Genomic DNA, 14,489 nt, shown 5'->3' with positions numbered 1-14,489 from the left:
CTAGTCCTGCTGGCCACACTGTTTCTGATACAGGCCAGGACGCTGTTGGCCTGACCAGGACGCTGTTGGCCTTTTTGTCTCTCCATGCCAAGCTGTTCTTTCCAATTTCATCAGAATAGGTTCTCCACCTCTTCAGCATACCACCATCAATATAGTTAATATTTGTTTACATAAACTTAGCAAATTGTAGTAGGCACTCTCTTTTTTTCATATTGAGGCATGGAACAATTAGCTGTCTTTACCAGAGACTCTATTCATTTAATTATAGTAGTGTCACAATTTTTATTTTTTTTTTTTAAAGATGATCAGGTGTTTTAAGTTTTCTTTGCATATTTCTAAACCCATAAATGGATTGGAAGGAAAACTGAGATAAGGAGACAAGAAGGGTAACTGTTAAGTCAGATAGATGAGACACTTGGAAAGATTAAGACTAGCTGGGCACAAAAACTAAGATGAAATAAATGGACAGCAATAGGAAATTGTTATCATTATGTCTATAGCAGAATTCTTTGCAACAAACCTAGAATATTCAAATTCATATGATGAAATTTTAAAGTTATTTGTCTTTTTGACAGCCAGGGAACTCTACACGCAAGAATGTATCAAGAGAATTCTGAAGCTGCATAGTCAAAAAATTAATTGGCAAGGAAATTTCAGAATATACTTTTACCTATGCAATTTTAGTGCAAGCCCCTTTTGGAACAGTTTTCATATTACCATCTTCTTCGCCCCTGCTGATTCAATATATAGGACAGACTATGATCTAATAAATAGTAACTGACTGTTTTCTAACATAATTATGCTAGGAAAAAATATGCATAAATTCACTATATTGTCCTATTTGACAACAGGCAGTATCCTTGAGAATCAAATTTGGTTTGGAAGAGAGTAAGAAGTACAAAAAAAAAAAAAAAAAAAAAGAAAAAAGTTAATAATTTTTTTTTTTCAAATTCCTGGTAGAAATTATTATACAATATGAGATTTAAAATGGCTTTGATCTAGCTCAACCCTTTCTGATGAATTTAGCATTTGTGAAGCACTCATAATATAATGCTGACTGTCATCATAAAAACCAAGAAAAAAAATTATTAATTCTGTCTGGACTCTAGCATTTGAATTATGTTCAAACTGTGAGGATAAAACAAAATACTGAGTAGTTCCTCTTTAAGAAAGAGGCATGTATTTTCAAGCACAGAAAAGGTAACTATAACTTCTTAGAAAAATACAGTAATATTGTACAATTAAAAAAATATAATTGTAAAATTATAATGTAAAAATACATATGCAGAAAAAAGCCAAATTAATATTTTTAACTATATAATTTCCCAATTTTATGTTTCTTTTCAAAGGGGATTTTTTTAATGCATCACTCAAAGCTTAAGCTGTACAAGTTTTCTCAATGTAATACTGATAGAATTTTGAGATGGCAACTTCTTTTTTAGTGGTAATAGCCTCACCGTTAAAGATAAGTGAATCTGATCTTTTATATTTTTAATAATGTATCCTTCCACACCAGCATGGTTGCTTGTCTTCAGTAAACACCTTCAAACAAACAAACAAAATATTATTTCTTCAAAGCTGCCTATATAGTTACCTCAAAACTTAGATGACATTATGGCCTTATTCACTAAGTGGAAGTTTTACCACAGAAAATTAAGGTGACTATGTAACCTTTACACACTAGCTTACATAAGACAGCTGATTTTATGTGAGGCAATTGAAATTCATTCTTTATCAAAAAATTTACATAGTAAAATTAATGTCAGATTTCTGTCAGAAATCATTGTATCTACACAATTAAGCTGCAATAAGGCTGATACTACACAATTGACGGTAATTTGGATGCATACCTGAATAATGTATATTTTCCCTCTGCATCAAACTTGTCTATGAACAACTGCAAAATATTTAAACTCTTCTTTCTCTAAAGAAAAAGATGTTATCAGATTAATAATGAATTAAATAAATTCAGCATTTAACTGATTCTGTAGGCCACATTACATACCAGATGCTCTATGGGACAAAGGGTCATAACTTTCACCAAATCCTGCAGTTGGATAAAGAAAATATAATTTCTAATTACATACAGATTATTACATTACGTCATACTGACTAAAACCTACTCAAGACATTAAAAAAAACCAAACAAACAAACAACCCCAAACCAAACCCAAAAACCCACAAGCCCACAAAACCATGCCTATGAGAAGATTCTCATCAGAGAAATTCACATTAGCTTCAATGGTTGAAATCCTAGGGCTGATACAAAAGAACACTACTCTTGTACTGTTGGGTCCAAATAATAATGTTGTCAAGCAGCAGATTTACAAGGAAGATGCAAAAATGAGCAAGCATCATCTTTCAGCTAAGATCAGTGCTTCAGTGGCCTGTACATGCACTAAGTATATTTTAATTGCCACTGAAACTTCATCCTGTAGTGGGTAGAAAAGACAATCCATGCTGTATAGCAACAGACTTAAGGTTTCAATTTAATGACACAAGTGTATAAAGGTTCAGTAGTATGTCCTCTCTCAAACACCTAGAAGACAACAAGATATTATTTATAATCAAACTTTAAAGATTTCTGTACATTGCTTCTTATTACCTGAGGTACACTGATAAAATCTCTGAATTCTAAATACTGATGGAGAAGGCTGTTATCTTCCATTCTCAATAAACAGCTCTCAAACAGATCCTGCAGGTGGGGGGGGGAAAAAAAGCAAACTGCCAACATTTTGCACATATACAAGACATTAATCTATATGCTTAACATTTCATGGCTAAAACCGCCTTCTCTATAAATGCTCATTTGGATATCCAAAGTTCCTAGGAGCTGCAAATGTAAGTGATAATGGTAATTTAAATGTTTATGCATGTGTGTAAAGTTCAATAGATACAAGTGTTTGTAAGACTGAAGAATACCATATTAAGCCTCAAAATATTTCTGCAACTATTATCTGAACTATCATTTGTACCTTTCTTAGAAAGGGAAACTGAAATGTTACCATTACTTAAATTGGAAAAAATAAAACATTGTAACATTGAAAATTTGATTAAAAGAAAACTTACAAGTCCTTTAGATAACATAGATTCTTCTGTTCTAGAAAAAAAAAAAAAGAAACATTATCAAATTTAAGTTGTTAATTAAAAAGACATTGTTGATATTTCAAAAGAAATACTAGAACAGAGATGAAAAAGAACTTGTCCCTCAACAATTTTCATTCTATTTTCTAAATATAGTGTCTTTATTATTTCTCTCAAAGACTTTTAGAATACACTGACTGATGAAAAGGTGAAAATTACAACTTCTCTCTTCAGGGTCAAAAATGTCATTTTTTTCCCCACAATATTTATAAATGCTCAAAAGCAGCATCTCATATCTCACAGGTATCAAGACACTGGTTAACAAAGACAATGAAACTTTTCCCAGATGATTCTATTTGCATAGCTCTGCAAGCCTAAGAAAAACACAGTGGATCCTAAACTGAAGAGACCAGGAAGTTTTGTTTAAATTTTACCAGGAAATGGTAAGAAGTCATAACGGGAAACTTCCCTTCTATAGAAGTGCTAGAAACTATTTGGTCAACACTGCTGCTTATGGAAGGTGAAATAATCACAATATATAGAAAAGTCTGGTTTCCCTTAGAAAGTTTGACCTTTAATCAGATTGCATATCATATCAGAATACATTCAAATAAATACTTTCATGACAGTCTTCTCAGAAACTAATTGTTACAGAAGTACAAGTAAATATATAAGCTAATTATTCTGCATGCGTTTAAAAGACCTTAATTTTGCATCTTCAGAATAAAGTTTCCAAAAATGGTATCACAATACAAGCTCAAAACAATAAATAAATGTTTTAGACAACTTTTTATACTTCTTAGTAAAAGAACCCATCTTGTTGGGAACTTGCCATTTTAACTCTCACGTTTAAAAACCTCCTCTGAACTTATCTGATATATTCGAAATTTGATTCTGTCAATTACTACAAAAGATCACACCCACTATCTAGAACTCCAAATGCCATAAACCTTACCTTTTCAGTAGCACTTCAATATGTGTCATATTGCATTGCAGAAGGTATGATGGACTAAAAGAAAAATTAGGTTTATGTTAAAATACATAAGCCATATACATTTGCACATAGTTAATATATTTGACAGGATTAGTCTTTTTTGAAAAATATAAAAATATCTTTATAAAATTATTAATTTTGAAATAGACACAAAATAGTAAGTCAAATTGCTGTTAATAACTCTTACATGGAAACTGTCTATAAATATGCAACTGAAAGTTTAATACATGTTAATTTCCAGCATGTGACTAATCTTACCAGTTTCTTTAAAAGGACAGCTCATCTAAAATTCAGCTGTAACAGAGTAATCTGCAGGACTGGAGTATGTTCTTATGTATATAATATAAGCTACATAAAATATAAATGCATAAAGGTTGACATAAAAAAATACTAGTGAAATACACAGTTTTCATTCATAACTATTCACAAATAAAAAGGTTTCTTCTGCTCAGAAAGAATCAAAGTACAGACTTAGGATAAGTGAGGAAGAATAGTTCTTACCTAAATACCATTGGAAAGCAATCAATACCAAAATGCTGAACAAACATCAAGTATGACAGACATGCCAAAGAATCTGCAGAATTCTTTCGCTCTATGTCTGCAAACTCCTGGTTCTCCCAGTGTGGACTTTTGCCTTTATGATGTAAAAACACTAATGGTATCAATTCTCTTATATCCCACAAGATGTCCTAAAAAAGAAAGATAGATTGCCTATAATTGCCTTTAAAAGACCTGTATGCCAATTAAGTTTCAAAGCTTTAACTGTATTTACAGTAAATTCTCTTACATAGCATAAGCATAAATTAATATAAATATTTGCCGAGTATTTATGCTATATATACATACACAAAAAAGACCCTGCAGGAAAAATAACTACCATTAGATGAGTGTTACTAAGATAGCAAAGTCAAGCACTCAAAAGTTAGCAAAAGACAAAATAAAGACACCCTGCAAACCCCTAGTTTGGCTCCTTTATCCACAACGCTATGAATAATGATAGCTTCATGACCACATTATACCACAGGACTCCTGTCTTTTTCAGATCACAGAATACCCAGTATTTTGTTTTCTGCTCACTAACCAACATGCAACACAATGTTTAACTGCTAAAGGCAAACCCTGCTTTAAAGTTAGAATCACTCTGTATGGCCTTTCTTTCCAGGGATGCACAACACAATGACACCCGAGTACTTCACAAATACTAGTGTGGTTCCCTCACACCCAGCTCCCACATTCATGTGGATGAGGAGGTAGTGTAGCTCCTCTTGTACATATTATGAAGAAACAGCAAGATCAAGGTTAACTCACTGTTCCGGGGTTGTCCAAACTGAACATCTGGGATCTCACATTTTGGAAAATTAGGATTAGACTAGATGTCAAATAGTCAAAGCGTGACTTCACTGACCTTAGCTGCAGCTGTCATTACCCAATTCCACAAACCGCAGAAGTTAATTTCTTGACAAAATGAAGAACAGGTAACTCAAAATTAGCATTAAAAAAAACTGGTTTCAGACTGTGCCCAACAGGCAAGGCAGGATAAAAAGCCAGTTTTTCAGAGCACCCTTCAACTATCTTAACCACGAGATCACCTTCTGGTAATCCCTGCCTCCTTCACTACACACCCTGAAAGTCCTGCAGTAAAGGAAGTAAATATCTCAGAGACAGGACTCTTTTGTTGCACAGCCCCTGATTGATCCACACAGCAGTTCCATCCTATGCTGAGACATACGGTGGAAAAAAATTGATGTGATCATGATAGAAAACCTAATTATTGCTGAAAAACCAACCAAAAGTTTCACTAACTGCTTGGTGTGCTTCACTTTACAATCTTAGCATTTGAATACAGAATTTCGTGTGCAAAAACGCTTAGATTTTTAAACACAAATTGGAGAAGAAACAGAGTTGCATCACATGGCAACTTCCAGACTTCCTCTGCGTGCATGCACACTTGCACACGTATAGTATATTTATGTGTGCTTTCGTCCTCCCATCTGGCTCCAAGTCTTCCTTTTGAAGCTCATCAAGTCTTAATGTGCCATTCCGTCCCTGAAAATGACACCCCGACCCCGTCTCTCTGCTCTTCTAGGACTAATTCCTCTACTATATCATATAAAAAGCTGTCTGTCTTCTAACTCCCTAGTTCATAGTCCACAGCCATTTCAGCCATCTTCCTCCAATAGTCAGATTTCCTCAGCCCCTCTGCCAGCTTCACCTCCACTCTACCTTCTCTGTAACTTCCATTTCCCTCTTACATAGCTCCAGGTATTCTTTGACTTTTGTCTTTCTGTATTTGACTTGTGAATTTTTCTCCTTTAACTAGGGATAACAAGGTAGAACAAAGTTCAAAGCTCAAACTTAACTCTATTCTTTCATACAGTTGACATTAACATGAGAAACAAGTGTATCCATAGTGAAGAAGACAACTTACAGAAAAGATTTGTAATGGCCAGTTATCAAGACCAGAATTGTATTTTTGTTAATGGTAAATATTAATAACCAGTTAATAGTCATTTAGTGCTGGGTTCTCCTATATTTCTAAAAAGGTCAGCTTGTTTTATAAGAGTTGAAGACATTAGCTGCAATTGTGATACAAATGAGCTGTTACTGTCTATTCAGTGTTACCCAACTAGTGGTCCATTGGCCATCCTGAGGGAAGATTCCCATTTAGTACTGAGAATATTTCCCACTCTTGTATTTCAGTACAAGATTTACCAGCCTGCTTCTGAATAAACTGTTATAAAATAATCCAGCACCTGGCTGTCAAGAAGGTTCCTTCATTTCATCAGCCCAACACAAATCATTGTATAACCATGCATTTGAAAATTAGACACAACTGGTATTTACAAATATTTTAAATTTGGCGTACTGGGTCTGGCTGGCATGGAGTTGATTTTCTTCGTGGCAGCCTGTATGGTGCTGTGTTTTAGATCTGTGACCATAACAGTGTTGATAACACACCAGTGTTTCAGCTATTGGTGAACAGTGCTTGCACAGCACCAAGGCCTTCTGTTTCTTACCCTGCCCCTCAGCAAGCAGACAGAGAGTGGGTGAGAAGCTGGGAGGGGACGTAGCTGGGACAGCAGAGCCAAAGTGATATTCCATACCATATAACATCACACTCAGCAACAAATTGGGGGGGGAAGGGGGACAGAGGTAGTATTTTTCAGATTAACTGCTGTTCAGAGGCTGCCTGACAGAGCAGACATGTTCCCACTGAATTTCCAGCTGTAGCATCAGCAGCAGTCAAGCATCACTTTATATTCCGTAATAGTCAGCTGGCCCTGCACTAGGCACATTAGAGATTTCTCTCTGTGCAACAGACGGATTACAGGTAACATGTAGATTTTACCTTGACATAATGCTACAGCAAGGATGATCCTTTAGACATTCTAATAAATTCATACATCATCAAGAAAAAGAAGCAGTTACAGCAAAGTAGCCGCTGCTGAGTCAGAGAGCAGTCCAAACTGGTTTATCAAGGAGCAAAACTGTGTCTGCAAGATTCGCAATTTCCACAGATGAGACCTGGAACTGTTCTAGACCTCCATCTACCTGCATTATCTTACAAGGCCTAGTAAGTCATCCCACTGACCAATAAAGAATGCAAAATGAGCTCTAGAACGAATTACAGGTAATTCTGAACTAGACCACTGGTTTTGCAAACACTGTAATTAATTCTGACTCCACTTACTATAATTTCAGTTGCAAAATGCCGAAAGGGATGTTCTTCAATGCCTTCAAGTTGTTCAAGCTGAGCTGTCAATAATGGGTATTTCAGGCTTTTCATACAGCTGAAATAAAAAGAGGTGAAATTAAATCACCAATATGGTCACAAATACAGACTATAACAGTGTCATTGATGACCAAGAATAAAGTCTACACTCATATTAGCTGCTGCTATTCCTGATATTCCAAAGAAAGAACATCTCCTGTAGAAGCATTCGTTAGACTCCACCTCCAGAATATGATTATCCTCACTGTTGTAAATTTGAGAAGCAGAGGAATACCAAATCAGCTACACAGCACAGAGACTAGTATTTCTTTACCATTTCCCTGTACTAAAAAATATTTTTACCTTTCGTCTCTCACTTCATAACTATGTAAGGCATATTTAGAGGTCTTTTTCTTTTCTGAAATACATTATTATTTAATGTAAGTTGGCAGCATTATAAAACACTAAGATGATTTATTTACTGCCTATGTAATAAATGCCTGCTGTTCATTTTGTTGTTATAGGAATCTATTACACCGACATAAAACACTCACAATTTTACTAATTCTTCTTTCAGCTCCGTGTCACTGTACTCTGATGACTTTTCCATGCTTTTAACAACTTCATTTACAAAAGGTTTAGCAAAGCCCACCACTGCATTACAGCATTGACAGAGACCAAGTTTGTCTTCTTGTATTTGTTGTTTTGTATAAGGTACAGGTAAGGGAGTAAGCTGGTTCATAATCATGGCCAAAGATAAACCCACTGAGTAGGCCTTTTTGTTCTGAAGTTTCAAAAGCACTGGGGGAAAGAAAAGAAAAAAGAGACAGAACATCTTGAGACATTAAATTATTACTTATTTGGTAGAGGAAAACATGAATAAAAACAATGTTACTACATAAGAAAGCCTTTAGTTTCAGGGAAGGAATGGGACTGATACTTGAAATCACATGAGCAAATCCAGCAAGACTAAACATCATCAGGTAGTTTAATATGCTGCAGTTAAGATGATCATATATTTGAGAAGGACAAATATTAAAGCAGTCATGCATGTCAACACATTCTTCCTTTCTCTGTAGCACCATGATGAGGACTGAAAAAGATCTGTCTTTCTAGAACTACTTTAAGTGAAATAATACTAATTTATCTGACCTGGAAAACTGATTTATTGCTTGACTGCTTCTGTGCTTGGCAAAACCAGAGACAACGGCCAGATCTGCTGAGATCTGACTCTACCTGAAGCAGCTCAGAACTGTTGTGTACTCCACAGCAGAACCAACAGAGAGGCTCCCAGACTGAGGAACCGACACAAGTGGCTCTCCACTTAAACTGCCCTCAGCGCAGGCTAACTGCAGACTGGCTATCCCAAAACCCACATACTTCTAATTACCAAAATGCTTCTCCCGTTAAATGCTAACGTAATTCAATAACACATCTCAGAGACTGCTACAATCAGACTTAAACGTGATACACAACCCTTGATTTCATCTCACATATCAAACCAGAAACTACTACTTGTTACCTACTTAGTGACTGTCCAAAAGCAACATTTTTAGTTTTTATATGTAAGCCAGAAGAATGCTTCCCCTTCACCAATCAAATATTTCAACCTGCTTCAATCTGAAATAAAAAGTTTATACTATGAAAACATGGAATTGTATGTTTTAAAAGTTAAAAAATGAAGAATTTCACAAATCCATGTAATTCTTTATTTCTGTAACATCAGTATGAATGGTTTACACCTCTAAATATAACTGTCACAGGACCACATTCTTGTAAATGATGAAAAAAAGCTGAATATAATAGTTTTTTCAACTGATACTATTAATCCCATCTAAAATCTTTTTCTAACAGGCCAATATAAACATGAAAGTTATACCTTGTGTAATTTTGCAGGATATAATAGACTGTAAAGCCTGTCAGGACAGACACATTCTGAACTATTCCAGCAAAGGCTAAACTAAATTGATAAATAAACGAGAAAATAATTTAATTCAGAAATCACACGAGAAACAATCTTACCTGTCTGCAAAGGCTGAAGTAATAACATGATAGTTTGGCACACTTGCTCTCCAGAGGTCTGCTCAATCTGCTCAAGTAAACCCAAAAAAAGTTCCTTTGGATTGCATAGCTGCAAGAGAGGAATGATGCATATTTTTTAATAACCACGGTCATAAGTTAAAAAAATTCATCACAAGCAAACTTCAATACAGAAGTTCCTGAACATCAAGAAACCAGATCTGAACATCCAAGATAATCTTTAAGAAAACAAATACAAAACAGTAAGTACTTCCCTAGAATTAAGGTCTTCTGTAGAGCATATATGTGTGTACAGTTTCATATAAGCTGAAAAGATATAATAATAAATAATTACACTAAACTTTATTTCTGTGGTCTATAAAATCCTCATAGTACTTTAGCAAAGCAATCCTTAGGAGCAGAGAGAAAAGAAAAACTTCAGTGTGAATTTAACTCAAGCTATAGAGTTTGCAAGTTGCTTTTTAAGTACATGAATGAAAGGGAACTAGTTTTCTACAGATTAAAACTTTTTTCCCCTACTACTCCATCAGAATCATCATGTAGATACATGTCTACTGTATCTGCAGTAGACAATAGGCAGTATTTTGCTGTGGCTGCTCTGACTGCAGCAGATGGCTATCTGCCTTTTTCTTCTGGGTGATGCTGTATCTCTTTGTTTTGCCCAGTTACTAGTTTCACAAGATTTGTAAGAGATTAATTATCTCTGAGAATACTAAGCCTGTGTTCACTTCAGATGAAAATGGCCTGTGAGTTTAAAAGTTATGGGAAATGGACAGAAGAACCCAGAAGTATTCATGCCTTGTTTTCTTTGGAAATCGGGGGAAAATTTGGACCTCTCCCTTCCCCACAAATATTATATTATAACCCTATATTTCAAAAACATACCTGTGCCAACTGATCTAGTATCTTCAGGCAGTGTTCTCGCTTATCATCTTCCTGTTTATACATGAAAATACACCTAACAAGAGGAGAGATGAGATTCCAACCCATATTCTTGATGATAACCTAAAAAACAGATTTTCAGAGAATAAACCAAAGCCAGACATCTTCTAAACCCAGAAAGACTGTATATGTGAAGGCCAAAAAAGACAAGAGATCTATATCCTGGTTGTAACCAACCCCATAATCATGTCATTGAAAATTTAACAACTATTACCATAAAGTTCTGTCTTTGACATACATTGTATTCTCTCCTCATACCTATAAACACAGCTGCATATTTTGTATAGTTTTCTTCAAGGTATTAATTCTAACATGTCAATACATATTTCTAAGAATTTATATGACAATACATTTAAAACCAGACTGAGTAGAGGCATTTTGCTGAAAGAAAGAATGCTTAGACAAATTGTGTTTAACCTGAGGGGATCAAGATCTTCAGTTGGTACTCCAAACTCACAAAATTCAAAACCAGACTGTGAATCTCACGTAACATTGCCAAAGCATTCCATCCTTCACTTTGTTTCTGAACTTCCTATTTATCTATGTACAATGTAGTATATTCTCCCAGTTCCCCAAAGTGTCTACAGACATCAGCATCTCTTGCGTTAGCATCAGCTTAGTTGGCTCTTACAGTTCTGGCCTATGTTGTTATATCCATCTGTGGTGGGTTGACCCCAGACAGCAACTAAGCATCCACCAGCTGCTTGCTTGCTCTCCTCCCCCAGTGAGATGGGGGAGAGAATCAGAAGAGCAAAACAGAAAATAACTCATAGGTTGAGATAAGGACAATTTAACAAGCAATGGACAAAAGAGAGTGAGGGGCGGGGGGCAGGGCGAAGGAATGATGCAAACTAACTCCCACCAGCAGACCAATGTCCAGCCACTCTCCAAGCAACAGCTACTTTGGAATGGGTCCCCATCTCCATGTGTTTTTATTGCTGAGTATGATGTTACATGGTATGGAGTATCTTTCTCATCATTTTGGGTCAGCTATCCCAGCTACATCCCCTCCAGCTTCCCTGCTTACTGAGCAGGTAGAGTGAGAAACAGAGAAGGCCTTGGTGCTGCGCAAGCACTGTTCACCAGTAGCTGAAACACTGGCATTTTATCAACACTGTTTTGGTCACAAATCTAAAACACAGCACCATGCAGGCTGCCACAAAGAAAATCAACTCCATGCCAGCCAGACCCAGTACACCATCTGAAATCCTCTCCTGCAAAAGAACACTGTCACTTTTGCTTAATTATGCTTTTGTCCTTCTTTTCTTTTTGCTTAACTCACTGAAAAACAGTTGTTAATGGTTTTGTCAAGATCACGATGACTTGGTTTCCGTGAGCTACCTGAAATTACACAAAAACGTGCACTTAACACAGACCAACTTATTAACTATTCATATGTACAGCCTTGCTCCACAGTGAAAGTAGCTTTCCCTTTTTAATAAGCAGTTTTATCTCTTTAACAGTGTTAGTGTACAACTAATATATAATGGAAACTTAAACTCACCTTATTTTTCTCATTTTGAATTACTTCTAATAACTGAGATGCATACCCATCTTCTAAACATTTCTGACCCGCTACCTGAAACAGATTAAAATCTTCTCCTTTGAAATCAGCTTCTTCCAGAATTTGCTGGAAAGAAAATATGCATGTTTAACTCCATACTTATAAAAGGCAAATATAAAGTAAGAAAACGCAAGCTTTCATTTCAAAATTTAATGTAGTGTCACTGTAACTTATCTTTTCTTATACACATCTTTCATATATTAAAAAAGCTACCAAGAGCTACTACAGAAAACAAAGCAGTATTTCAATAGCACTTTCGAAGTCTAGACTACGGCATGCTGTTTAGAAGATGTATTTTGTACAACAGCCTGCTAGGGTTTTGTTCTTTCAGATAGGTACTGTTGAGTACAAGAACACGTCTTTCTCCAAGTACCAGAAGTTATCAAGCATCTTGCGATAAGCACCACAGAGAAGTCAATGAAACATGGAGGCTGAACTTAGCTGCCCAATGAGGAGTTCTGCTAACAACTGTCTTAGGTTTTGGGGTCCATTTGGTTTTAATTATAATATATGAAGAGAAAAGCATACTGCTTACACTTGTTACCTTTATGGAAGGAAAACTACTCACACATCTTTGTATTATGGCTTGAAGTTCATCAACTGCCATCACAGTTTGACTTTGTTCTTCTGGCATTGAAAACTATTATAAATTAAAGACTGCAGTATTAAAACACATAAAGTAAAAAACAGAGACTGAAAAATAATCACATAAAAAACCCATATGCCAATAGAGGAATGACAACTTAGATATTATGAAGATCGCATGATTAAAAAAAACAGGAAAAATGCATTTTTAAGAGTGTACGCTATCTTATTCTACTCCCCATATTTGCAGAAGACAGTATTATAGACAGGAAACAACCTGCATTCTATGTACAGGGAAGCAATTTTTCAAGTAGTATCAGAGTCATCTTAAGAAGCTAGGAGGCCACAGCTACTACTTGGGCACATACACTGAAAACTGCAGCTAATATAGAGCAAGCCTGGGCTCACTCCATACGAAGCACAGATGCCCATGATACACTACATTTTCTGTGACTATTCTCACCAGAGGAGCTCCTGCTCAGCCCCGACTCGAACGCTTTAACCTGATGCCTGGGATGTGCACAGCTGATCCAACCACAATGCCAGTTTATATCAACAGTCCAATCAAGATTACATATGCAGTATCATTTATTTCTTTCTAGTGTCTAGGTTGGGCTAGTTGAGTGGCCTTTTACCTCTAGACACTATAATTTAAAATTTTCTTGCTAAAAACAAATAAGTTAAACATTTGAGTAACGTTAAATACTACAAAGTTTTACATAGTCAGGACCATGAATTACAAATGAAATCAAGCTTCTTGGTTATCCCACGTCATATATCACAGCAGTAGCTATAATTTTTATAGTTTTAAGTAATGCCATGTGCCTAAACCTGGCTACATGATCACTGTGAGTGCCAATTACCTCTACACCTGGATAATTAGGTAACTATTCATCAAAACACTCAAGTTCCATATTGATACAGACATCTCAATGTAACATCCTGAATCTTTCCTCTTATGTTTGACCTCAGCTACATCACGCAGCATCTAGGTAACTAAGCTACCTGGATGTTTACAAAAAACAGGCAACTCACAAAAGCTTAAAAAGTATCTACATGAGAATTTTATTATTCAAAGAATAAACAACTCACTTTCTATCCTCAATGGCCTATTTTAACACGTTTACGTCACTGCAACGTATCAATGCATCTAGCCTGTCATTTTAATTTGGTCATTATCATAGACTTTATTACCACATACTGTATTATTTGAGCTCTTCATTTTACAGGATGTTACTAATCCTCCCAAAACAATTTAAATATACTTTTGAACGCTAATATTCTTGCATTTTCAGCCCTCAGTAACTTTACAACGTACTTACATCCTTGAAACACGCCCTGCGCACCCACCCTGCTGTTCCAGGGATTTACCAGCTGAGCTCGCAGACCGTCTCAGGCCTTAATCCTGTTTCTAATTAGATCTTTTCAGAGGTTTCAGCCGCAAGAGGACAGCATCTGAATCATACGAAACTCTCCCCTATTAATACTCACCAAAGCCCCTCCTCCCTAATAAACATATACCTCAGCCCCTTCCCCTCACTCCTCCCTAATAAACATATACCTCAGCC

At 35.8% G+C, this 14,489-nt stretch overlaps 1 protein-coding gene across 1 annotated transcript in view; it reads right to left on the bottom strand.

Annotated features, from left to right (window-relative positions):
• GLMN (glomulin, FKBP associated protein) overlaps positions 1 to 12,970 on the bottom strand; it is a 20,293-nt gene extending 7,323 nt beyond the window's left edge. The window contains exons 1-13 of the mRNA XM_009701737.1: positions 12,905 to 12,970; positions 12,277 to 12,402; positions 10,716 to 10,835; positions 9,813 to 9,921; positions 8,345 to 8,591; positions 7,770 to 7,869; positions 4,580 to 4,767; positions 4,040 to 4,093; positions 3,070 to 3,100; positions 2,606 to 2,695; positions 2,006 to 2,047; positions 1,851 to 1,924; positions 1,458 to 1,542 (exon numbers count right to left, since the gene is read on the bottom strand). Of these exons, the coding sequence (XP_009700039.1) occupies positions 1,458 to 1,542; positions 1,851 to 1,924; positions 2,006 to 2,047; positions 2,606 to 2,695; positions 3,070 to 3,100; positions 4,040 to 4,093; positions 4,580 to 4,767; positions 7,770 to 7,869; positions 8,345 to 8,591; positions 9,813 to 9,921; positions 10,716 to 10,835; positions 12,277 to 12,402; positions 12,905 to 12,970 (1,332 nt within the window). The remainder of the gene's footprint in view (positions 1 to 1,457; positions 1,543 to 1,850; positions 1,925 to 2,005; positions 2,048 to 2,605; positions 2,696 to 3,069; positions 3,101 to 4,039; positions 4,094 to 4,579; positions 4,768 to 7,769; positions 7,870 to 8,344; positions 8,592 to 9,812; positions 9,922 to 10,715; positions 10,836 to 12,276; positions 12,403 to 12,904) is intronic.
• Positions 12,971 to 14,489: the final 1,519 nt, after the last annotated feature.

This window comes from Cariama cristata, unplaced genomic scaffold (genome assembly GCF_000690535.1).
Source record: "Cariama cristata isolate BGI_N322 unplaced genomic scaffold, ASM69053v1 scaffold23946, whole genome shotgun sequence".
Lineage (NCBI taxonomy): Eukaryota > Metazoa > Chordata > Aves > Cariamiformes > Cariamidae > Cariama > Cariama cristata.
The sequence above is the reverse complement of the archived record's forward strand: the minus strand, read 5'-3'. Positions and strand labels throughout refer to the sequence as shown.